This window comes from Macaca mulatta, chromosome 6 (genome assembly GCF_049350105.2).
Source record: "Macaca mulatta isolate MMU2019108-1 chromosome 6, T2T-MMU8v2.0, whole genome shotgun sequence".
NCBI lineage: Eukaryota > Metazoa > Chordata > Mammalia > Primates > Cercopithecidae > Macaca > Macaca mulatta.
The window spans coordinates 125,056,569-125,080,847 of NC_133411.1; the positions used below are offsets into that span (position 1 = coordinate 125,056,569).

The 24,279-nt window shown below is 39.2% G+C and overlaps 1 protein-coding gene and 1 pseudogene across 2 annotated transcripts; one reads left to right on the plus strand and one right to left on the minus strand.

The window, feature by feature from the left end:
• The first annotated feature begins 565 nt into the window (after positions 1-565).
• Positions 566-24,279, plus strand: ARL14EPL (ADP ribosylation factor like GTPase 14 effector protein like). Its single transcript, XM_001086693.5, has 4 exons — positions 566-701; positions 18,378-18,482; positions 20,382-20,521; positions 23,512-24,279. Exons 2-4 carry the CDS (start codon positions 18,387-18,389, stop codon positions 23,732-23,734), a joined length of 459 nt encoding a protein of 152 aa, XP_001086693.2. The 5' UTR covers positions 566-701; positions 18,378-18,386; the 3' UTR covers positions 23,735-24,279.
• On the minus strand, positions 7,291-8,854 carry LOC697008 (pyrroline-5-carboxylate reductase 2 pseudogene; annotated as a pseudogene). Its single transcript, XR_013418197.1, has one exon. The product of XR_013418197.1 is annotated as a pyrroline-5-carboxylate reductase 2 pseudogene (transcript).

The window sequence follows — 24,279 nt, forward strand, 5'->3', positions numbered from 1 at the left end:
ATCTTATCCTGAGAATATATTTCCTAGAATTCTCTATAGTTGGTCAGGAAATCAGAAACCAAATCGGCTTTTTTGAATGAGAACTGTTTACAAGGAATTGGTATTGGAGAACCAAAATGACAAAAGAGTAAGGCCGAGATAACATCGAGACAGGAACTACAAGAGAAACAGCACTTCTAGGGCAGGGGTAACAAGGGAGGAGGTGGAGTTATTAGAACCTAGAAGCTGGTGTGGCTACTTCAGAATCTCAGAGACAGGGCTCAGCCCAGCCAGGATCCAGACCTTAAGGAGAGGGTCAACTTGACTGGGGCTGATGCCTCAAAAACTCAGAGGAAAGCCCCTTGGAGCTGGACTGATACCTCTGAGGAGGCGGCTCTGGCCAGCTGCTGCTGGTATCTCTGTGGGGAACTTACTAAGCTGGTCTGGGAGACTGAGGGAAGAATCCTGAGAACTGGAATCCAACAGCCACTGCCAGAAGGAAAAACCATTGCTGGGGTGATACCGACAGAAACTAGAAGCAAACAGGAAGGAGCAAGCAAGCCCCTTCTTTCTCTTCCAACCTTCCACGTCCCTCGACAAGCCTGTTGGCAGAGCTGGCAAAGCTAAAATGTGGTTTACGTAGTCTGAGTCCTAACATCACAAAGCAGAGCATTAAAAGGTGGTTTTGGAACTGAGAGACAATGGCTTATTAACCAACTCAGGTCAGTATAATTGTTCTGATCTCAACACTTGGGGAAATAGGGGTTTAAGGTCACAGTGCTAGCAGAAGCAGAAGCTAGAATTTAAGACCCATGCTCTCTACTGCTAAACCCCATTCACCTTTGGGTTTTCCTTTTATTTATTAATTTAGGACATGGTTAAGATACTATTACACTCTGAGAAGCCTCTCTGAAAGCTTTAAAAAAAAAAATCTTCCATAAACCAGAAATAATATAGTGTCAAGTGGGAAGCTCCTGGAAATAACACGCAGTGCTTCATATAGAAATGGGTGTCCAAAACAAAGGAAAATTTCTAAGATAATTATCATAAGAATAGTTAAATTTGGACTTGTTCTAAAAAGAAACTTTAGGTAAATGCATTTAAATAGATTGTTGCATCTACTTTGCAAACATTATTTAGATATATTTTTAGGAGCTTATAGAAACTCTAAAATGACTAGCTTCATGCTGTCAAGTCACTATTTGCTTGGGTTTATAGTTGCATTGAAAAATTATAGACTGTGCAGGAATTACAACCTAGGGATATTTTTTTGATATAAATAAACTTTATTTGTAAAAATATAACCTAGAAATATGCTTACATTTCTCATGAAAGCTCATGTTAGCCAAAATGCTGTTTCCTATAGTTTCTGTAAACCATTATAACTATAAACCAGATTTAAATGAATCCAGTGTTTAAAATATGAGAAATTTAATATATCATAAATTCTAGTTTCAGATGTCAAATTTGTGAAAACATCTGTACTAAATTTATTGATGCATTTTGAATATTCTTATGATGTTTTCCTTTAAAGGCAATTAAGACTTTTTTTTTTTTTTGCTTTTTATATGTTTTTCCATTTTTAATTTGCAACTCTCCTCTGAGCAGCCCTTTTCTCAGCAGTAAAATGAAACCACTGCATTAGGGGTTTTCTCTAGGGAAAACCAAGAGTGGAAGTATTTTATGGTTTCCATAAATGTTGATTAAGTATAGCCAGTTATTGACTATGTCAGCTACAAGGGGTGGGGCTACGCTGGGACAAAGAGAAGGACCAGCATGGCCCTTGCCTCCCATCCCATCCCCTGCTTTAAGTAGGAGAGATTCACTTTTGTTGGTTTCATACATTGAAGTTTATTTAGGAAAAAAAATGGTAAAAACATTGTCTGAAAACACATGGACTATATGGGCTCCAAAGCCCTCTCTAGATGTGACACCGCATTAATACACAGCTTGTCCACTTTTCGAGAATGTTTTGCACAGTCCAACTTGCCCTGCAGCCTCTGCAGGTCCCACACATCTTGCATATCACAAAGGCCCCTTCCTTTCCTCTGACATGACTCACCTTTGATTATAGCAGAGACAAACAAATCATACCTAATGGAGATGAAGATTCTGGAAGCAGTGTCCATTTGGCTGATTCCTGGTCACTAAGATACATGCCCTTCACATGGCATTCTTCAAGTAGCAAGTTTTTTTGGTTTGTTTTTTTAACTGTTTTAATTCTGGATTAGGGATTTTGTGCCATCTGCTGGACATACTTATTTCACACATACAGGAGAGTTCTACATTATTCTTAGAAGTATTTTTAAAATATTAATACCTTTAAAAATTGTGAAATATATGCTTATTATAGGAAATGAGTAAATACAGGAAATGATAAAGTATAAAAAAAATCCAGAGATACCTACTATTAATATCTAACTGTTTTCTTACCTGCACATAAAAATGTGCTTTGTTTGGTTTTAGTTGTGGTTTTTATTTTAACACCAATTTGAGATCAACACTGCATTGATATACGTTATAGCAATAGCAGGAAGAGGGGATGCATTGCAAATGTAAGGTTCATGGAGAGGAAATGCTCTCAGTCACTGTTGTGTTTGTGAACCTTAAAGCTTGCATTGCCTATCATGCAAAGCAGGAATCTTATGCTCCAATTTAACAGAGCAAGGTAGAAGGAGAGGTAGGGATGGTGGAGTGGGTTAGAACCTGAAAAAAAAAATGCCTTATATTGCTCAGACTCCTGGGAAACAGATCACTAAATTACTATTCACAGTGAAGAATGTGCCATTGATCCTTTCTATTAGTGGGTATGCATGAGTACCAATGTGCTAGTTGCTGTGGCAGATGATGCCATAGAAATGAATAAGTCATATAGATCCTGCCTTGAAGTGGGAGAGGTCTGATAGGGGAGACAAGTGTGTAAATAACTGTGAACAAGCTTGAAAACATAGAAACAGAGGTGCTTATTCTAACTGAGCAGTGGGGATGATTACACAATGGTGATTTTAGACATACACTGGGGAAAGCGTAAGTGGGTCCTGGAAGTGGGAACATTCTAGCACTCTAGCTAGAATTTAGTGTCAGGGTAATGGAAGGATGCAGTGACAATGAGGCTGGGAGGGTAGAGTTTGGTCATGTCATGGAAGGCCTAAAATCTCACACTGAGGACCACAAAGTACCACAAAGGTTTTGGAGGAGGAAAGTGACACAATGCAGACAAGAATTTTAAGGAGAATAACTTCAGCAGCGAAGTGTGGAGATTGAAAGGACTTAAGGCAGGGAAACTAGGTTAGGTTAGAAGTTAGCCTGGGAAACATGGGGTGGGGAGGGCGGGTGTGAAAAAGATGAAAATTCAATGCACTGAGGAAATAGAGCACATTCTGAAAAACACAATCTATGACTAACTACTTCTAAAAAACAAAATTTAGACCCAGTTGTAAAAGAAATCTGAGAGCAAATACATGTTTCTGTGGATCTTTAACAGGAGGCAGAACCTTCCAAAATAAAGTGGCTTACCCTGAGAGGCCAAATCTGTAACACTTTGTAATTACAAGCCCCAGACAGCCTTTCAGGGAGTCCCTGGGGCCCAGAGGCGGCGGAGGAAATGAAGCAGAATGAGGAAATGCACAGAAAAATCGTGTTTGCTTTCTGGTGGCAGGGTGGGGGAAGAAGGTGGGTGGCAGTCAGCTCTGCAGTTACTGGTCTTGACCCATAAGAGGACAGGAAACATTTTAGACTCAGTTGTACCCCAGGAGGGAATGTAAGCCTGGGGCAGAGGGTCATGTCCTGAACAGGGTTTGGTGGGAAGGCTTCCAAGTCAACACACCTAACCACTTGCTCTCTTAAGCTCATCCACTCCTGATCCCCGGCCCTCTTCCTATAATCTTTCAACATATAGGTGTCTCGGAAAGGATGGCCTTCGTGCAAAGATCACAGATTGAACAGAAAGAACCAGAATGGGGTCTCTACAAAGGTACCAGGAAAATCAAATAGCCAGTAAGGGACACATAGAAGAACAAATACACTATAAAGCAGAACAAAAGACCAAAAATCTTCTCCATGGAACAAAAACATTAAGAAAACACTTCTTCTTTGAAACAAGTGATCAGATCAAAGATAGAGATATGATAAAAGGAGAGATGATACAAAGCTGCGCAGGCAGGGAAAAACCTAATGGGATTTATATCCCCAAATACTTACATTAAGGGGAAAAAAAGAATGAAAACTAATGAGCTAACCATACATCTTAGAACAACAGAACATCAAAATATACTCAAAGTTCTTAGAAGAATATGACGTAGAAAAAAACAAGCTAAAACTCAGTTCTTTGAGAAGATGAGAAATCTCCAAGAGAAAAGGTACAAATAAACAGTGTTATGAATACATTACATAATTACAGATGCTGCAGACATCAATGATAACATGATGACATTATGAACAAATTTATGCCAATAAAGTTGAAAACTTAGAAGAAATGGTTACGTTCCTAGAAAAATATGATATACTAAACTGTCTCACAAATTTTAAAGCCCTCTGCATTCTCAGACCTGCTTTTGTAACAACAATGTGTATCAATCTTTCTTCTTAACAAATATGTTTCCACAACATTATTTTAATGACTACTTCATATCACATTATTTTGTTTTGACAATTAAGTTGCTGCCAAACTTTTTATTCTATCAACTTAGCAACTCGATGCCTGGCAATTAATACAAGATTTACTCTTGTAGCTAAATTTTTGCGAAGATCTTTATCTTTCCTTAGAATAAATTTCCCAAAGAGGAATTGCTGGGTCAAAGATAATGTCTATTTTAAAACTTTTGATATATACCAAATGGCTATATATAATTTCTATTATAGCCATTTGGTTTAATCACTCCTTTAATGCCTTCCCTTCACTCCTGTTATATACCAAATGGCCATAATAGAAATTATATAATTTATATAGAATAATAGAAATTAGAGCCATTTGGTATATAACAAGAGTGAAGGGAAGGCATTAAAGGAGTGATTAAAGAGTGACAGGAAGGCATTTCTGGAAAAGAGAATAAAGGCACATTTAGGTACAGCAAGAACAAAATGTGTCCTAAGACTGGGATGTAGTGCACGATATTAGTAAGTCAAATTAGTAACACAATATTAGCATAATAGTTGTGTTAAAAGTAGTAGTAAATATAATAGTAATAATAGTAAAATAAGGAAAATAATTTCTTTTAATATAAAACAATTAAACTGAACATTATATTCACTTATACCACTCTCTGTTTCAAATTAGAACTTGTGTAAAAAGTTTTTATGTTGTGCATCAAAAAACACAATAGAATATTTTTTAGAGAGGTTTTAGTTTTATAGAAAAAATTGAACAAAAAGCACAGAGAGTTCTCACGTATTCTCTTGTTATCCCCCAACAGTTTCCCTGATTATTAACATCACGCATTAGTATGGTACTTCTGTTATAATTCGTGAGCCAATATTGATAAAGTTCACAGTTTATATTAGGGTTTGTTCTTTGTCTATTGCATCCTATTCTATGGCTTTTGGCAAATGTATAATGATATATATCCACCACTGAAGTATCATACAGAATACTTTCACTGCTTTATTATTATTTTTCAATATATAAAAATATATGTATTTATTTACTGGCATATAAGGCATGCCAGTTCTACAAGGAAGTTTTGGGGGAAAACATTGAAGCAGTTTTTAATCCTATTTTTTGTTTTGTTTTTGTTTCTTTGTTTTTTTAATTGTTTTAATGATTTTCCAAAATGGATCTGCTGGAGGTCCTGAAATTGCATAACTCTGCTTACTCTCCTCTCTGTTGACTTTATTTCATTTGCCTGCTGGCAACAAAAACCATTTTTGTTACTGGGAATGATACTCATTAGAGTCTATATACACACACAGAAGCTACTGGAGTGTACTTTGCAGTTTAGCTATGTCAGAGCCCAGACAACCCTTAACACCCCCACTAGAGCACTCCGAAATCTGTAGATTTCTCCTACTTTAAACTCTTCCTCACAGCAGCTCCAGTCACTTAGAATGTCCTTCTCCCTCCCTCTTTACCTGAGTTTTCCCTGTGCATTTTTCAAGATTCACCAACTGGCATCTTTTCTAGTGAGTCTTTTTTAAAACAAATTTTTTTGAGACAGAGTCTCACTGTGTCACTCAAGCTGGAATGCACTGACTCAATCACGGCTCACTGCAGCCTCAACTTCCCAGGCTCAAGCGATCCTCCTGCCTCAGCCTCCTGAGTAGCTGTGATTACAGGCATGAGCCACCATGCTCGGCTATTTTTTTTATGTTTTGTAAAGATGGGGGTCTCACCATGTTGTCTAGGCTGGTCTCGAGTGTCTGGGTGCAGGCAATCCTCCCACCTTGGCCTCCCAATGTGCTGAGATTACAGGTGTGAGCCACAATGTCCGACCAGGAGTCTTTCTTGACACCTTGATTCCCAGGGACAGCACACTAGTCCCTCCACCCCCTCTGCCCCTCTCAGCTCCGCAGTGCCTTGAATACTTGTGATGCACATCTTGTACTTATTTGATTACATATCTTCTTCTTTTGGACCTGTGAGCACTTTGAAGAAAGGAACTGTGTCTTATTTGCCCTTTTATTATTGGCACATTGTCTGGCTCATTAAGAAGTATTGATTTGAAGGGCAGTGTGGACAGATACCCTTGAGTACATCCAGTGATGGAGCCACTGGTCCTGGCTAAGGTCTATAGTATTCTATATCAGTGCCATCCACTTCTGGACTCCCATGAAGACTCACACTAGAAAGTGTACCTTTTCAAAAATACAACTTGTAACACCTTCACAGTAGAATAGCAGCTTGATAAAACAGTAACCACAGCGAACCAGAAGTAATAGCACCCCGACAATAAGGGTTGTTCTTCTTGGAGCCTTTCAATTAGAGGATTGGAGCAGCCCAGTGAGAGCTTGTTCAATAAGTGCTAAGAAAGATGCTAACAGCTTTAGGAAGATAAAACTAGAGAGTTTCCTACTGTAGCCCCTCCCTGGATGCTTATAACTCCCAAAGCCAGCAACTTTTTAATTATTTCACAAGCCACACCCTGTATCATATAGGATTTATTAAAATTACTTGGCTAGAGTAAGAATTTTCTTATAATCCTTCTTCATTACATGAAGGATAGTATCCTACAAATACTCTTTGTACTCTGCTTTTTAAATTTAACAATATATTTTGGAAATTATCTTATACAACTCCATAAAAATCTTCCTTATTCTTTTTTTTTTAACAGATGTGTAGTACTACATGTTTATGGTACATGTGGATGTACCATAATTTTTTTTTTAAACTTTATTAAAGCAGTTAAACTTAGCATTAAATGGTACACCTATGAAGCAAGAGTTAAATATAAACACAGTCTAATCCTGTACACTTGTGATGGTGACAATCTTAAGTTGCTCACTTCTTTCCCATTTACCAATTCAGAGAAAAGCCCCTTTCCTATTTTCTCTCTCACCACTTTGCCTTGGCATCAAACTAGCCCTGCCTTGGGCTTCAGCTGCAGATCCTCCCCAGCCCTTCGTCCCAGCTGGGCTGACTCCAGTCCCAGCCCCAGCTTCCGCCAATTGAGTGGGGTATGCAGGGTTGTGTCTGGCTTCCAGCATCTACCACCCCTTCAGAGCATCTTCCAACATGGGACAGGAGAGGAAGCTCACACTGCTTGGTCTGAACAGATTTAAGGAGGTTTTATCACAAAGCCCTGAAAACTACCTGAGCCTGCTTTCTCCTTGCAAAGGTGAGGAGGAGCAATGGAGGGGGTGGGGCAGGGGCTCTCAACTGAGGGCTCTAAATCACAGAGGGGGTAGACGCTGCCTTAGTCCTTCTTGCCACCCAGGGCCAGGCTTCTTGTAAGGAGCTTCCCTGGGCTGGAGGGGGTCAGTGTGGAGACTGTGGGGGATTCCAGCTTCACTCTGTCTAGGAGCGTCTTCTTAAGGGCAGCTGGGGAGATCTTTTCTTGGTCGGCCATGGACTGTAGCTCTCGTGTTCGGATACAGGAGGCCTCAACTGCATTGATGAGCAGAGAGCTGAAGCCCCCACTCTCCAGAAAGTGCAGGGCGTGGATGGTGGCTCCCCCAGGGGAGCAGACATTGTCCTTGAGCTGGCATGGATGCTGCTCTGAGTCCAGCAGCATCTTGGCAGCTCCCAGCAAGGCCTGGGCCCCGAGTCGGACTGCCAGGCGCCGTGGCAAACCCATCTTCACCCCACCATCAGCCAATGCATCCAGAGCCATGAATGCATAGGCAGGCCCGCTGCCACTGAGCCCCGTGACGGCATCGATGAGGTCCTCTTCCACCTCAGTGCAGAAGCCCACGCTGCTCATGAGCTGCTCCAGGAGCTGCCCATCCTCCACCAGAGCATGGGTGCCCATGGCGTACACTGTAGCGCCTTCCCGCACTACCACAGGTGAGTTGGTCATGCAGCGAATCACTTTGGGGGCTGGCTGGAACGCCATCAGCTTCTTCTCCACAGAGCTGATGGTGACACCAGCCGCACAGGAGACCACGATGTGTCTGGCTTGTACATCGGCCCCAATCTCATCCAGAATGAAGGGGATGATATGTGGCTTCACGGCCAGAAACAGGACGTCGCTGTGCTTCACTGTCTCCTTGTTGCTGCGTGTCAGGTTCACACCCATCTTCCTGAGGGCCGACACCGTGGGCAGGTTCATTTCCGGAGAGCTGGCTATTATCTTGTGAGCCGACACGATACCTGCGGCCGTGAAGCCCCGCGCCAGAGCATAGGCCAGCTGGCCGGCTCCGATGATGCCCACGCTCATGGTCCGCGGCTCACACCTCCTGGCAGCCGCAGGAACCTCCTCAGCGCGGGCCCGGAAATAACGCTAGGGGAAGGGCGGACAGCGCCGTACCATAATTTTTTCAACCACTCTCCTATGTATGGGCAGTCTATAAACAATGCTGCAATGGATAAGCTTATGAGTTGTGTCACTTTTAAGTACAGAGTATATTCCAAATTAATATATAGACAGCTAAAAACTGGTAAAATAAATTTAGTTTAGGGCAAAAGTAATTGCAATTTTGCCATTGAAAGTAATGGCAAAAACTGCAATCACCTTTGTACCACCAACCTGATAATACCACTCACAACTCATAAGCGTGAAGATTTTACTTTCTGAGAACTAAAGGGTAAACTGAGGAGTGTTTTAGTATGTGAATCCTTCATTTGAAAAAGCAACCAATTTTACATTACATTCAACTTATTCTCTAAGAAACCTGAGAATATCTGAAGATGAAAAAATATAATTTTATAGCAAAAATCATGTCAGAAGTTCAATAATTTCTGGACTTGCAAATTTAATGAGGTATTATTACCTTTGAAAAATACTCTTCAGTCTTTTAAAAGGAAATTCTTTTAAAAAGTGAGATAAAGTTCTCCTGAAGATTTATCAGTTAAACCATTATTTCAAAAACTATATTAAGTTTTGCTTGAGAAACTTGTAAATAGTACAGGATAATTATTTTGTATGACTTATTTTCTCACTTAAATTAGAAAAATAAAAGGAAGTAATGTTCAGTGCCGTGGTGCACTGTTATTTCCTGGCACTTTAATTTTAAAAAAACTTTAAGTTGGGACTTTTCTTGGTTGGTTACAAACCTTATCTGTTAGAAAATTTTCCTCTGTCTAGTTTTAAGAGCGTTGCTGTCTTTGCCCTCGGCCCTTGATGTGTTTGCTGTATTTCAGTGTTACTTTAGTACATTAGCTAAGACCCCCTTCTCCTGCTAATTGTCTAAAAGCAAAGTCAAACATTGTCCAAAGAATTTATTTTGTAGGAAATGATTGACTGTAGAAAAGTCTGGTAGGATTTTTACCAGCTTTGAATTTTATCACTCTGGAAGTGGCAAGATGGAACACATTTTTAATTATGCAAAATTTGCTGTGTAATCTCAAAATATAGCAAAGGCTTGATACATAAGCAGTGGCTTAATACATAAAAGTTCAGGTCAAGTATATTTATTCTGGAACCACCTTAGGATTTTTGCCTCATTGCCAGATGGGTTGCAAGCTCTTATAATTGAAGACTTTGTTTCCTTTCCTTGCTCTTTGCAGTAAAAGTAATTAGTAATGAAATGGCAGTTTTTACCCTATAATTCACAGGTGAACAGAGCAAGTATTAGCCTGCCAGTGAAGTGGGTTTTAATGACTCACAACATAATATCCAAATCCTGGTGGCAGAGGACAATGTTTAGAGGGTGGCAGGCCGGGCGCGGTGGCTCAAGCCTGTAATCCCAGCACTTTGGGAGGCCGAGACGGGCGGATCACGAGGTCAGGAGATCGAGACCATCCTGGCTAACACCGTAAAACCCCGTCTCTACTAAAAATACAAAAAACTAGCCGGGCGAGGTGGCGGGCGCCTGTAGTCCCAGCTACTCCGGAGGCTGAGGCAGGAGAATGGCCTAAACCCGGGAGGCGGAGCTTGCAGTGAGCTGAGATCCGGCCACTGCACTCCAGCCCGGGCTACAGAGCAAGACTCCATCTCAAAAAAAAAAAAAAAAAAAAAAAAAAAAAAAAAAAATAGAGGGTGGCAATTTAGAGATTAGAATATGTCTTAGACACAGTTTATAAACATGGTTTAGTTTTCTCTTGGGAAAACAGCTTTTTCTTAAATGGCTTTAACATTTAAGAAAAACATTATATATGTGTGTGTATATATATATATGTGTGTGTGTGTAGTGCTATTAGTGCTATTTGCACTGAAGTACAAAATAGCAAAGGGGACAATTTGGTATTAATATTAGTTAAACTTTTGAAGTTGAGATATGAGACTGAACAGTAGAGTAAAAACTTAACTCTAGATTAACTGATTATTGTGAACGGAAGATGGGAGAGAAGGTGAACTCTCATAATCCGATTTCATATGATTTTAGAATAGAGTCATGGTGGAAGAGTGAGTTAAATTTACATCCATCCCCTCCTTCATTTTCTACCTCCCCTCATCCCAGCCATTATTATACAGGATTAAACTGTAGAAGCACCTTTGAGACCTTCTCATTTTCCCTTGAGGGTTCTATGGTTTCTCAGCAAAACAAAGGAAAGAAGGCAGTACAGTTTTCCTTTCTTTCCAGTATTCTTTCCTTCTTTTTCATCCAACTTAAAGGTATGTATTCTTTCTCTTTACCACCCTACTAGTTCATCTTCACGAGGCAACTCACATTAAGAAGCAGGAAGTAATAGAACTGTGAAACTTCATCATTTGAAAGGTGCACCTTTACAAATGATGCATCCTAAACCCGATGCCCTCTGAAGCTGGTAGAGAAGGAAGAGGTAAAACAAGCCACATTACGTAGATTCTGAATATATATTGCTATATTAATGTGTTATACTTAAGAGTGAAAGACAATTGGAGTTCCTTTATTGCAGTGTAAATGAAAATAAAAATAAAAACTAAGAAATGAGCATAATAGGGCCATTGGGATTTGGAAGAAAGAACCGCCACACTTAAATATTTGAGATGAGTGCTTTTGAAGGATGTTTATCAGGAAAATGCTGAATATATTTACCAGGATAATGCTGAAAGTAGCACAGTATTCTGGTCTCATAGAAGAGTTTTCATCCTTTTCCACTCTCCATTAGTGGAGGAGGGTAAACAGACAGGGTTGGTTTTTTACAAACTTTAAAATTGCAGGAAATAATTTGAATGTATAATTCAAGAGATCCATGGTACAAATAAGGTGTAGTAGAGAGGCCCTTTTAGATGCTGATCTGTCAGTGACCCAGACAAGCCGTTTAAGGGAGTTGGTTTTAAAGTGATGCCAGACTGTAGCCTTTGTGGCATTAGCAATAGCAACTATTTGGTGGCATTGTGTTCCACAGATGATGAAATTCTCTGCTGAGTGCACTTTCAAATTATTTTAAATATACTGTATGTGTTTTCACATTGTTTCATATTGAGCCACAGAAGTGTGTGTGTGTGTGTGTGTGTAGGAAAATACAACTAAAAACGTATCTCTAGTAATCTGTGGATATTGTAGATACAGTTGCTTCTAGAGTGTTAATATTGATTATCTAACAATGCTCTCAAAGGCTTAAATCAAAGTTACTTTTAATTCTAAAGGACAAATGGCAGTGGAGATTTTTTAGAGGTTATTGTCTTGTGGTTTTGAAAACAACTGAAACAGCTTGGAGAGGGCAGCAAGGGAATGACTTAATTGACAACCTGCACAGGTATCCTTTCTCTTTACCAGATATGCCCCTGGTGATATTGACTCATCTGTCAATTATCTCAGTGACCCATAAATTTAGCAAGTATAGGAACTCAGACTAGAGACTGAATGAGATTAAAATAGCTTGACTCACTTGTCTTGTATATATGTGTGTGTATCTTTCACTTCCAAATATATTCCAAGAGATATCTTACAGATAGTGTCCCTGAATAAGTGACATTATCTGCTATGAGTAAGAACAGAGACCAACTTTTAGGCTAGAATTTAAATGGAACTTTTCTTTCTTTGATAATTTGCTAGTGTCCATAGGGGTAATGATGGAAAATTATTCATTCTATCCCATGCAAGACACAATCAACTGACGTAAATTCAACTCTACCTGCCACGGCATTCTAAACATAAATGGAAGCAATAAATGTATGAGTGATTTTGCCTGGAGTTCCTCTCAATGACCTGTGCCTCAGAGTTAGTATGAAGATAGAGGTGTGGACCTGTGCCATTCCCTCAAGGGATGTGGTTCCTGAGGCCTCCACAGGATGAGCTGAGGCCTCCACAGGATGAGCACCTTGCCAGGGTGTGGGATTCTGAGGCTTAAAAGTAAACATCATGTATCCATCATGAATAATTCAGCCATCATGGCTCCTATGTATAAGGCAGCTACTTCATCTGATGCTGACCCTAAGGAATGATAATCTGTTCCAGTGCTAAAGAAATGCCTGGCTTTGTTGGGCTATTTCAATGTAGCATTTTCTGAAGGGATTTTCAAGGGTAATTTCATCTGTATATGACTGCTGTTGACTTCACTGTGTCCTCTCCAAATTCATAATTGAAGCCTGAATTCCAGCATGACTATATTTAGAGATAGGGCCTTTGGGAGGTAATTAAGTTTAAATGAGGTCCTAGGGTGTGGACCTAATCTGATAGAATTGCTGGTCTTGTAAGAAGAGAAAAACAGCCCCTCTTTCTCCGTGTGCATACCAAGAAAAGGCCTTGTGAGGACTTAGCAAGAAGCAGGCACTCTGCAAGCCAGAAAGAGCCTGACCAAAAGCTGACTCAGTTGGCACCTTGATCTTGGACATCCCAGCCTCTAAAGCTATGAGAAATAAATGTCTGTTGTTTAAGCCACTCAGTCTGTGATATTTGTTATAGCAGCCTGAGAAGACTAGTATAGTGACTTTCTTCAGAATCCAATCCTGAAGTCAGACGTGGCTCATATGCCCTAAACAGGGGGCTTTTCTTTCCTAGTATACGCTTTGAGTGTCGTGTTACTGAAGAAGAGCTGAAGGAGGAAAACTTGAGATTATTTATAGTGCATCCTTTACTATTCCTTCCCCAGGCTTCTATGTAGAGATGGTAATCACCAATAAAATAAACCTTGGAGAAGTGTTTCATTCTTAAAAGGGCATAGTGTTGGGGGTCACCTAAATCTGAGATCCAAACTCATGCAGCCTGTTAGTATCTTTGTGACTCAGATGATCTTTTTGAGCCTTGGTTTCCTCAGCTGTAAAATACAGAAAATTGTACTGCTTAGGTTCAACAAGGTATGGACAGCTGTATAAAACTATGATTGGACAAAAATGTATGATCTAATGCTAATAGACCGAGTGGGGAAACCCAGCAAGTCCCATCTCTACATTCTCCCCGGCCCCTCTGAGCACGTGTTCCTTCCTTCTGGGTATAAGGCAGGACCCTCTCTGGAATGGGTCTTATGACCTACAGTCAAACAAGGTGGGTCAGATATTAATGATTTCTTTATGGTCAGTTTTTACACAGATGGGGTGGAGGGAAAGTTAGAGTAATACCTTAAGGTTTTATGACTGGCCTTGGAGAAAAGGGGTGCTGGTTTCTCTAACCCACCTTGGGGAAGAGGGATTCTAGTTTCTATGGCCAGACTCAAAAGAGAATGGGACTGAGAGAAGAGGGCCTAAGATAGAGAGAAAGTTTTGCTTCTGAGGCTATTTCTGAAGCCTTCATTTTGACAGATTGTTTTTAAAACCCCAACACTACCCAACATGCGTAATGAAGTGGTTGATTTCTATTCTGACCCAAGCTTCTTTTCTTTCCCCATACTGGTACTAAACAGTTGCCCCATCTTCAGAGTACACTTTGACCACCTCTGTTCTAGCAGTCTGTTTTAAAAGTCTAAGAGTCTGATGCTTGGGGGAGCCTCTTCTCTTTGTATTAGAACACTTTATGGCTCTTTCATAGGCAATCTGACATAATGTCAGGACAATTCAGTTTATTAACCCGATTTCACACTTTTTGTATCCCCATCAAATGCAATAGCTTAGCGTACATGTGGCCTGCTTGAAGATGAGCGTCTTGTATAGTCTGAATGATCCTGAGCTGGGAACTGTTGTTTCTCATCACCATCATCAGTGGAGATGGTGGCAGTAGGTTCTCCCTGCCTTTTGGCAGTTCTTAATCTTATTTTTGTATCACAGATCTCTTTGGCAGACAGTGATATCTATGGACCGTTTCTCAGAATGTTATTTTTAATTGTATAATATAAAACCTGTAAGTTAAGAAAGGAAACCAATTATACTGAAATATGCTTATCAAAATATTGTGACAGTAATATATGTGCCCAATTGTTAACACATCAAACAAGATCTAGTAGCATGTCTAAGAGCTGCTATTATCTTGAAGAAGTGGTGAACATAAGTAAAACTTTGACATCTATGGCAACTCTAGTGGGTTATGAAAATCTGTTTTCATACTCGACAATGTCACAGGTACTGCTAACACTACTGTGGTTTGTTGGTTACATTATAATAGAAGGAAACAGAAGAATTTCAGTTAGAAATTAGTGAAAACGAGTATGTACTTTTTACTCATTCAAGTTCAAGAACCCCCTGCATTCTCTGGTTAGGAATCCCTGCCTTGGGCATACCCAGTGAGAGAAAAGTTGGTGGGGGTTGTGGAGAGGGGTGCGTTCTGAAGCTTTTTACTACTTTTCCTGGGACAGGTATTTTGAGCTTGTAATAAAATCCAATGACAATTTCAGTCCCCAGTGAAATTTTATTGTAATTTCCTTTTGCTTTATTTGGAATACACAGAAGCAAGTTTTGCTCCTAACTTGCTTGTAGAGGCCTACAGTTCACTAAAGATTTAAACAAAGGTACATCAGGCATCATAAGATATTCACTTTCTCCCAGTTCAGTTAAGTCTATCTAATATATTTGCAGGAAAAGTTCTTGTTTGCAAAGATGCTCGTAGTCTAATGGTCACATCTATTCCCATGAGGAGGAAAATTTACTACATGAGGAAGCTAGAGGATTTGGGACCCCTTTCTGGGAATTTTATTGAAGAAGTTCCAAACAGCCCAAGAAAGAAAAGGATCTTTGTGAATCGGAAAGGTCTTCTTAGAGGAGGGAGCAGAAGCAGAGCTTAAAATTGAAAGATTTAGTTAGGTAAGAATTGGGAGGTCAATGGGAGTAATGGGATCAGGTAGCTTTGGTCCAAGTGTAGGTATGACAGAATATGAGCCTATAAAGTTTAAAGACAGCTATGATGAACCTTCACTGATATACCAGAGGGGTGGGATATTATTGGCAGAGAGGAGTCATTGAAGTATTTTAATAAGAATGAGATAAAGAGATTCCTGATTTCAGAATACTCGCAGGACTGGAATGTATTAAATGAATTATGGTGTCGGGGATGGGGAGATAATACAGTGTTTCTCTATTTATGGTCAGGTTACGTACTGATAAACTCAAAATATTTTTAAGTAGAAAGTGCATTTTTGGCATATGATATTTTCAATTTACTATGGGTTTATTTAGACATAGCCCATGGCAAATCAAGGAGCATGCTTTCACACCATCATAAAGTCAAAAAGTTCTAAGTTAAACCATCTTCAGTCAGGGACCATCTATATGGACAGTAGTTTTACCATCAGACTGCATGGAGAAAATTATACCTATTTTTCCTACCCTAGTATTTCCTTTAATTGCCTAATGATAAGGTTCATCTAGAGAACTTATTAATTATGCAGAATACCAGATTCTTTCCTGCAAATTACAACTGCAGTAGGTCTGAGATTCAGAAGAAAATTGGTGATTTTTGAAACAACTCCATATGATTTTTATCTTCTACAAGTTGAAAAATTCTTCATAGGAATGTTTGGCTGATCAGGTCTGACATTGCATGTGAGGATATCAAAGTAGAAACTGATGTAGACAAAGTGTAATTAATTAAATTTAATTAATTAATTTTTCTTTCCTTTTCAACTTTTATTTTAGAATCAGGAAGTACCTGTGCAGGTTTGTTACAGAAGTATATTGCATGATACTGAGGTTTGGATTATGATGGAACTCATTATCTTGGTAAAGAGCTAAGTACCAAATAGGTAGTTTTTCAGCCCTTGCCCTCCTTGCCCTTCCTTGCCATCTTTTAAATGTGTCCTTTCTTTCATTCATAATATGTTAAGCCAACAAATAGTTTGAAGGACCATAAAAGAAATATAAGTTGGCTATGAGAGGGCAGTAAGAAACTCCAGCAGCACTATAAAACACCACATGTAAGTCTTTATGGCACTGTATTTTCCAATTAGAAATAGTTATTATAAATTACGTTTTTTCACAGCCCTAAGTATTTATGTAACATGCACAAAAAAGTAAATTAAAATTCTCCAAAATAATGGCAGTAGAAATTATGGCAGCAAATGCAAAGACTGAAAAGTCAAGATAAACAAAATTAAATTAACCATTGAGGCTTCAATGTGTTTATTTCATATATATATATATATATGTGAATATATATATCTGCTTATGAATTCTATTAATGAATAGATGCATTTTAAAATAGCTGTTATTTACTTTTCCTGAGAACGACTGTTTGAATTTTATAAGGAGAAATAAAAAGGTGATTTTTTAAAAAAAATGTGAATATTGTATTTCTTTACTTTCAAGTTTTATTTTAGACACAGGGAGTACATATGCAGGTTTGTTACGGGGGATAATGCACCTAGGTAATGAGCATCGTACCCAATAGGTAGTTTTTCAACCCATTTCCCCCCATCCCAGTAGCCCCCAGTGTCTATTGTTGCCATCTTTCTGTCCATGTGTAACCAGGGTTTAGCTCCCACATAAGTAAGAACATGCAGTATTTGGTTTTCTTTTTCCGTGTTAGTTCACTTCAGATAACGGCTTCCAACTGTATCCATGTCGCCCAAAAGAGATGATTTAGGTCTTTTTATGGCTGCATAGTATTCCATGGTGCATACTTACACACTGTTGGTGAGAATGTAAATTAGTCCAGTCACTGTCGAGAGCAGTTTGGAGATTTCCCATTGATAGAAATGGAATTTCCAATTGGTCAGCAATTGGAGGTGCTGCTCAATGAGTCAAGCCAACATGATAACACGTAACTCTTAAGTTCCTTTGGTAGAAATGGTACCCTGTAGTCAGCATTGGTAGTACATGAGAGTCAGGGAAAACATCAGGGCTTGTGGAAGCTTCCTCTGGAGAGTGGTCTCTTCTGATAGAACATTGCAGACCACCCCTGGGCTGTCACTCATGATTAGCATCTTGTGTGGGCTCCATCTCTCTCTCTCTCTCTCTCTCTCTCTCTCACACACACACACACACACACACACACCCTGTATATATACTACTGAAGTAATTTAGAAGAAGTTACAGGCATTTTATCACTGGGGTTTTATGAAAAACTGATTACCATTTAGCACAAGTTGCGTTAGAAATTTATCAGAAAACTTGAATAAGGAGGTCAAGGCTTTGGGGAGTCACTGTGGGAATGATATATGAAGAGGTGTCAGCTGAAACCATGGGAGTGGATGAGCTTTTCACAACATTAATGGGTATGTATGGCGTTAACATATCATACCTTTTCTTTCAAGAGTGTGTGTAAAGAAGGAAGAATGGAGTTCTAAAAACTCAGAGTCTTCTTAATCCTGCTTCAGAGAGGTTTATGATGCTACGGACTGTCAAATGTACAGTTGATTTTCTCCTGGAACCCCTGGCAGAGGAGAGCCGCAGTAGAGTGGTCTGGGGGAGTTAGCTGCAAGGTTTCACAGTGAGTGGGAGAAAAGGTGCTGGGAGTACAGATGCAGTCTGACTTTGAAAAAAGTGAGACGTGGAGGGAGAGTAGAAAAGAATCACCAGATAAAGTTACTGGGAATAGATGATACTAATATGTTTCATTTTTTCCAATTACTTTTTTAGTGATCAGAAATGAGTGAACAATCAGAGAAAAACAATTCCATTCAAGAGGGACACACAGATCATAGTTTTCCTGAGAAGAACTGTCAAATTGGACAGAAACAACTGGTATGGCACACAGATGTTATGATTCCATGCTACTGGGGAGTGCTGCCTTGAGGATCTCTGAGATGCCCATGGATGTAGGTGGGAAGGTGGGCCCAGGCAGGGCTTCACAGGGAGGAGCTCTGCCGCCCAGGCTGATAGAGCTTTCCCTCCACCCCACTGCTCAGTGCGGGCTGCTCTCGCCTCACCTATCTCCTCTCCACCTCCTGTGTACCCTGATTTTTAGCCCAGTGTTCTGTATAGTAAAATTCTGCTTTTTGTGGGGAATATATACAGATGTTTTTATTTAATGAATCTTTATTTTGTTCTTATTATGTCATGTTATGGCTCTAAAACTGTATGTATTAACTCATCTAATCCTTTTCACACCATACTATTCTTAACTCTATTTTACAAAGGGAGAAACTGGGGCCTAGAGACATAGGAATTTGCTCAAGGGCCACCACTAGTACGTGGCAGAGCCAAGGCTTGAGCACAGGCAGATGACCCTGCATCTCTATTCTTAACCTTGCTGTGCTACTTACAATAGTAATCGATGGTACTAAGTTGTACATATTTCATAACCATACCTAATGCAGAACAGTTTAAGTTTATGAAACAAACCCATACACAGATACCAAGATGAAATTTAAAAGAAACATGGTATTATTTTAGACTGACTAGATGGTATTAAACTAAATAAACTGCAGAAAAGCCCATGACATTCTGTTACTAATTTGTTACATTGAAATTCCTATATTGAAAGGTTCCCTTTTGTTTCCAGGTGGAGTATTTCATGTATATGTCAGCCTATATGTTTTTGTGCTTCCGAGATTATTTTCTTCTATAATCCTTCAAAAGAGCATTTTCTTCCCTGATGACATGTGCTGCATGTTCACAATAAGTTATCAGTACAATATTCGATTGAAGCATTTTGTTGTTTGTCTTCCAGCTCAGGCCCCATTTAATTTCTAATTGTCTTTCATCTCAGGCCCCATTTAATTTCTAATTACAGTGGCTCACACCCGTAATCCCAGCGCTTTGAGAGCCCAAAGTAGATCCCTTGAGCCCAGGAATTCAAGGCCAGCCTGGGCAACATGGTGAAACCCCATCTGTACTGCATATGTACACAAAAATTAGCCAAGCATTGTGGTGCGTCCTGTAGTCCCACCCACATGGGAGGCTGAGGTGGGAGGATCACTTGAGCCCGGGAGGAATGAGGCTGCAGTGAGCCATAATCATGCCATAGCACTCCAGCCTGGGTGACAGAGCAAGACCCTATCTCAAAAAAAAAAAAAAAACTCCAGAGACTTTTCAAAATGTCCCCCTATGCCCTAGAAAGTCGTCCTAGCAATATTTCTCTTGTTCCAATCTGGCTTTGACTGAAAGTCAGTCCTTCAGGTGGCTGAGTTCTGAATGGGAGCCCCACGTGGAGGCCAGTCCTGGGTAGGGAGTAGCTCCGAAACGCGTCCCAGGGCACTGAAGGGGAGTGCTGGATCTACTCTGGGTTCTCACTGTGGTTTGAGACACTACATGGGCTTCTTTAGCTAACAGCTGAGGAAGGGCCTCTACTCCTTTGTCCTTACTCACATCAAGTGCTAGTTCTGATGTGCATCGCCATCAAATTTGGAAAGCTGAGTGCCGTTTTGCAGTTTTAAAGAGAATTCGTCTATTCCCCTTGATTGTTTTTCACATTTTATTTTATGAGTGTTATACTATTTCTTTATTCAGAAAGAATGGCCCAACTTGAGAAAATTTATACCATCTTTTGAAACTTAATTGGATTAAACCGTTTATTTCTTTGTGTAAAACATATATACTTTCATGCCATTATGGTGAAAGTTACAGAAAGTTCATTTTGGGGAAAAGTAAAACTTAAAACTATCTGATTCTTACTACTAATACATTTTATTTGTTTAATAGCAACAAATAGAGCGGCAGTTAAAATGCTTGGCATTTCAAAACCCTGGACCACAGGTAGCAGACTTTAATCCTGAAACAAGGCAGCAGAAAAAGAAAGCCCGGATGTCAAAGATGAATGAATATTTTTCTACAAAATACAAGTAAGATTCTGACTTATTATATTTGGTCTGTGGGATTATGAAATGCATGAGTTCTCCTTGACAAAGCAATTAAAGGTTCCCTCTTTTTATAATTTATTATTTAAAAATATCTCTTCTAAAATACAATAGTATCCATGTGTCTGGACGTTAGCAACCTTAAGAAACAGAAAAATAGACTATAATCCCGATTTAGGAATCAATTTCTTTTAAAAAGGCTTCAATAACCCTGTAATAGAGTAATGGCTTTAGTAGGAAAGATGATTTAAAAGTAACGAAGATGTATCATTAGAAGGATAAATAATATAACCATGGGAATGAATTCGGGATATCAAATGGGCACAGCACTTTCATCAAGTACAATGATTGTTAGCACATCCTAAGTATAAACTAAGCAAACTGGCTGGGCGCGGTGTCTCACGCCTGTAATTCCAGTACTTTGGGAGGCCAAAGTGGGTGGATCACTAGGTCAGGAGATCCAGACCATCCTGGCTAACATGGTGAAACCCCATCTCTACTAAAAATACAAAAAATTAGCTGGGCATGGTGGCACGCGCCTGTAATCCCAGCTACTTGGGAGGCTGAGGCAGGAGAATCGCTTGAACCTGAGAGGAGGCGGAGGTTGCAGTGAGCAGAGATCACACCACTGCACTCCAGCCTGGGTGACAGAGCAAGACTGCATCTCCACAAAAAAAATTAATTAATTAATTAATAATAATAATAAACTAAGCAAACTATAAAGGAAAAGGATAAATTTGACTATATTAAAATTAATATGCCCATTAAAACTCCATAAAAACACTGAAAGACACATCATAAAGTAGAAGTTATTTGTAATATAAAAAATCAGTATCCAAAATATATGAAGAATCTTACAAGTCAATAAGAAAACTATAAATATCCCAATAGAAAAATTAATAAACTGATAAACGCATTTCATAGAAGAAACAACAAATAAACATTCAGGATATAGAACCTCATCAGCACATGCAGAGAAGTGCCATACTCCCCAGGGAGTCAGAATTTAGTCTGTCGACATCAAAGCTGATGAAGCTATGGGATATAAATTAAGTGTAAAACGCTACAACCACTATTTAAAAACAGCTTAGTGTTACCTATGTGCCTTATGACCTAACATCTTCACTCCTGAGTATATATTAATATCTGGAAAAAGTCAAATACACGTATAGGGAAATATGTTTAAGAAGTTTCATGGCATCACTGAAATAGCAAAGAAAATAAACTGTTAATAATCCAAATGTCCATCAACAATGGAAAAGATAAATAACTTGTGGTATATTTATACAGTGGAATACATATAGAAGTGAAAATATTTGAACAGCTACATGTACCATCATGGAAGAATCTCAACTCATGACCAGAATAACAAAGAAAATTACAAAAGAAAAATCACAATATGTTTAGGGACACCTACATATGTCTCATAACTAAAAGCAAAACAAGGAAGTGACTTTTATAACATCAACGTACAGTTCCTTTCTGAGGGGAGGGTAGAGGGATGCAATGGGTGGGGAATGAAGAGGACTTCACAGCTGTAACACTCTTTTGTTAAGCTGGACAGTGGGCACACCGGTTTGTTTTATTCTTCTTTATCTATGCATGTAGTGTATATATTTTGCATGCTTTGATGCGTATAATTCAGGATTTTACCAAAAAAAAAAAAAAAAAAAGCATCAAATAGGCAGGAAACCATAAAACCTTACCAACACAGGAGAGTATTTGAGTTAAGGCAAAGGGAGGACAGAATCTGACCTGTGCTATAGGTTAGTTTCAGGACCATCTACTCCATCATTCTTATAATAGATTTAAAATATCCTCTTCTGCTAAATTTCCTGGGGGGTGCTTAGGAAGAGTTTCATTCCACAAATAAAGCACTTCAAATGTGAATCTTCATTAGAAGGCATTCTTGCTAAAGCGTGATCATCAGGCAGCAAGTACACATAATGACTAATCAACCCTTTCCCTTCCCTGCATTCTTAGGAAAGGGAAGAGGATGGAACGATATTACTTAGCTGAATAGAAGGAGTGGAGGTATTGTGCCTGCTTGGGGACAAAGGGTTCAGGAGTATTATATATAATTTTGTCATACTAGCTTGGGACCACCAGTCATTTGGACTCCAGTGGTAATAATGGCTAAAAGTTATACAGAGGTATTTTTGTTACTCTCAGGTTTTGAAGCAACTCAGTTTTGAAGGATTTATTTCAAAATGGTTAGGTTTGAGAATGTGGTAGGATTCCTGTGAAAGTCCTTTGTCCCTGGCCATGTTGTAGAGGCTGACAGAGAAAGTCTGGACTCTGCACTGTCCTCTGGGACAGAGCATCTCACCTTCGCTCAGAGATTATGATGTATGATCCTCCATTCCTGATCACCTCCTTTCTGCCTCCACACTGGGTAAAAAGCAGAATCAGAAAGGAACAGAAGAAATGGCACTTGGAGACTGTTAGCAAAGGTGCTTTTCTTTCTTTAAATGATTATGGTGTAGTAACTGACAGTTCTAATTTTAGGTAACAAAAATGTGGTAGTTGCATTTGGCATGGTGCTTTTAAGAAAAAAAAAATAATTTGTTAGGGAAAAGTCCATCAAGAATGGTAATATTTTAAAGAAAACTTTGGAGCAATTTGTTGGAGGAAGTTTTAGTTCGCTATTCCTCATAATTTTCTTAGGTAGATCGCTGCATTTCCCAGCAATGCTAGAAAAATGAAGTGTTACTCTAGATGACAAGCCTGGCTGCACTGGAAGTTGTTTGATCTCATATTGACTGAATTTCCCATGATGTCACTGCCATCGAATATTCTGGAGTGTTTCTGGTAATCTCCAGAATTCTGGTCCAGCGTAGCAATGTTTCTAGTAATCTCTGGAGTTCTGGCTCAGGGTAAAATAGTCACGTGTATGATGTTCATTGTACACTCATTTATTCTCAATGTTGAGGATGATTGCACTGTCATGTTAATGTCATGCTTTTCCTTTGTAGAGTAATGAGGAAGTACGACAAAAGTGGCAGGCTCCTCTGTAATAATGTTGACCTGTGTGATTGTCTAGAGAAGAACTGCCTGGGCTGCTTCTACCCATGCCCCAAGTGTAACTCCAACAAGTGTGGGCCCGAATGCCGCTGCAACCGACGGTGGGTTTACGATGTCATCGTCACCGAGTCTGGAGAGGTCATCAGCACGCTGCCATTTAATGTTCCTGACTAGGTGTTCTTGCATATGGAATGATTTGTTTCTTCTTCTTATACATTTAAGTCAACCTCTTTCTCTTGGGTGAATTTTAGGGCTTGGGGGAAATATTGAAAAAAACATACTGAAGACTCATGTTCTGTCAAGCCCCAGAACAATGTAGAATGGGCAATAATTCTGTAACCTTCTTAACTGTGTCAACAAGTTTCAAGTTCCTTAACTTACAACTGAAGAATGTAACAATGGAGGGATCAGCATTTCTCATCAGCACCCTCATCTCTACTCTGCCTTCAAATTAAAACTCTCTTCCCTCTTTGCTGATATCTGAGAAAATGTAGCTTTAAGATTTTCAAAACTCTGTGGCTGAGAGCTTTTCTTACATGGAACATAGAATCTTAAATTTATAATATCTAGTTATCCTTAGAATCTTATACATCACTAGCTGTAAATCAGAATTGACATTTGAATTAAAAAAAAAAACAAACCTGTGACTGCACTGTATACCCATAGCATCATTTTTTATTGTTCATGTTTTAATAACATAAAAGTGAAATTTAGTAATA

Coding starts and splice junctions, on each gene's coding strand:
- ARL14EPL (XM_001086693.5), top strand. CDS start 18,387: ATGAGTGAACAATCAGAGAAAAACAATTCCATTCAAGAGGGACACACA. Junction 18,483..20,381: donor AAATTGGACAGAAACAACTG/GTATGGCACACA, acceptor TTTGTTTAATAG/CAACAAATAGAGCGGCAGTT. Junction 20,522..23,511: donor TATTTTTCTACAAAATACAA/GTAAGATTCTGA, acceptor TTTCCTTTGTAG/AGTAATGAGGAAGTACGACA.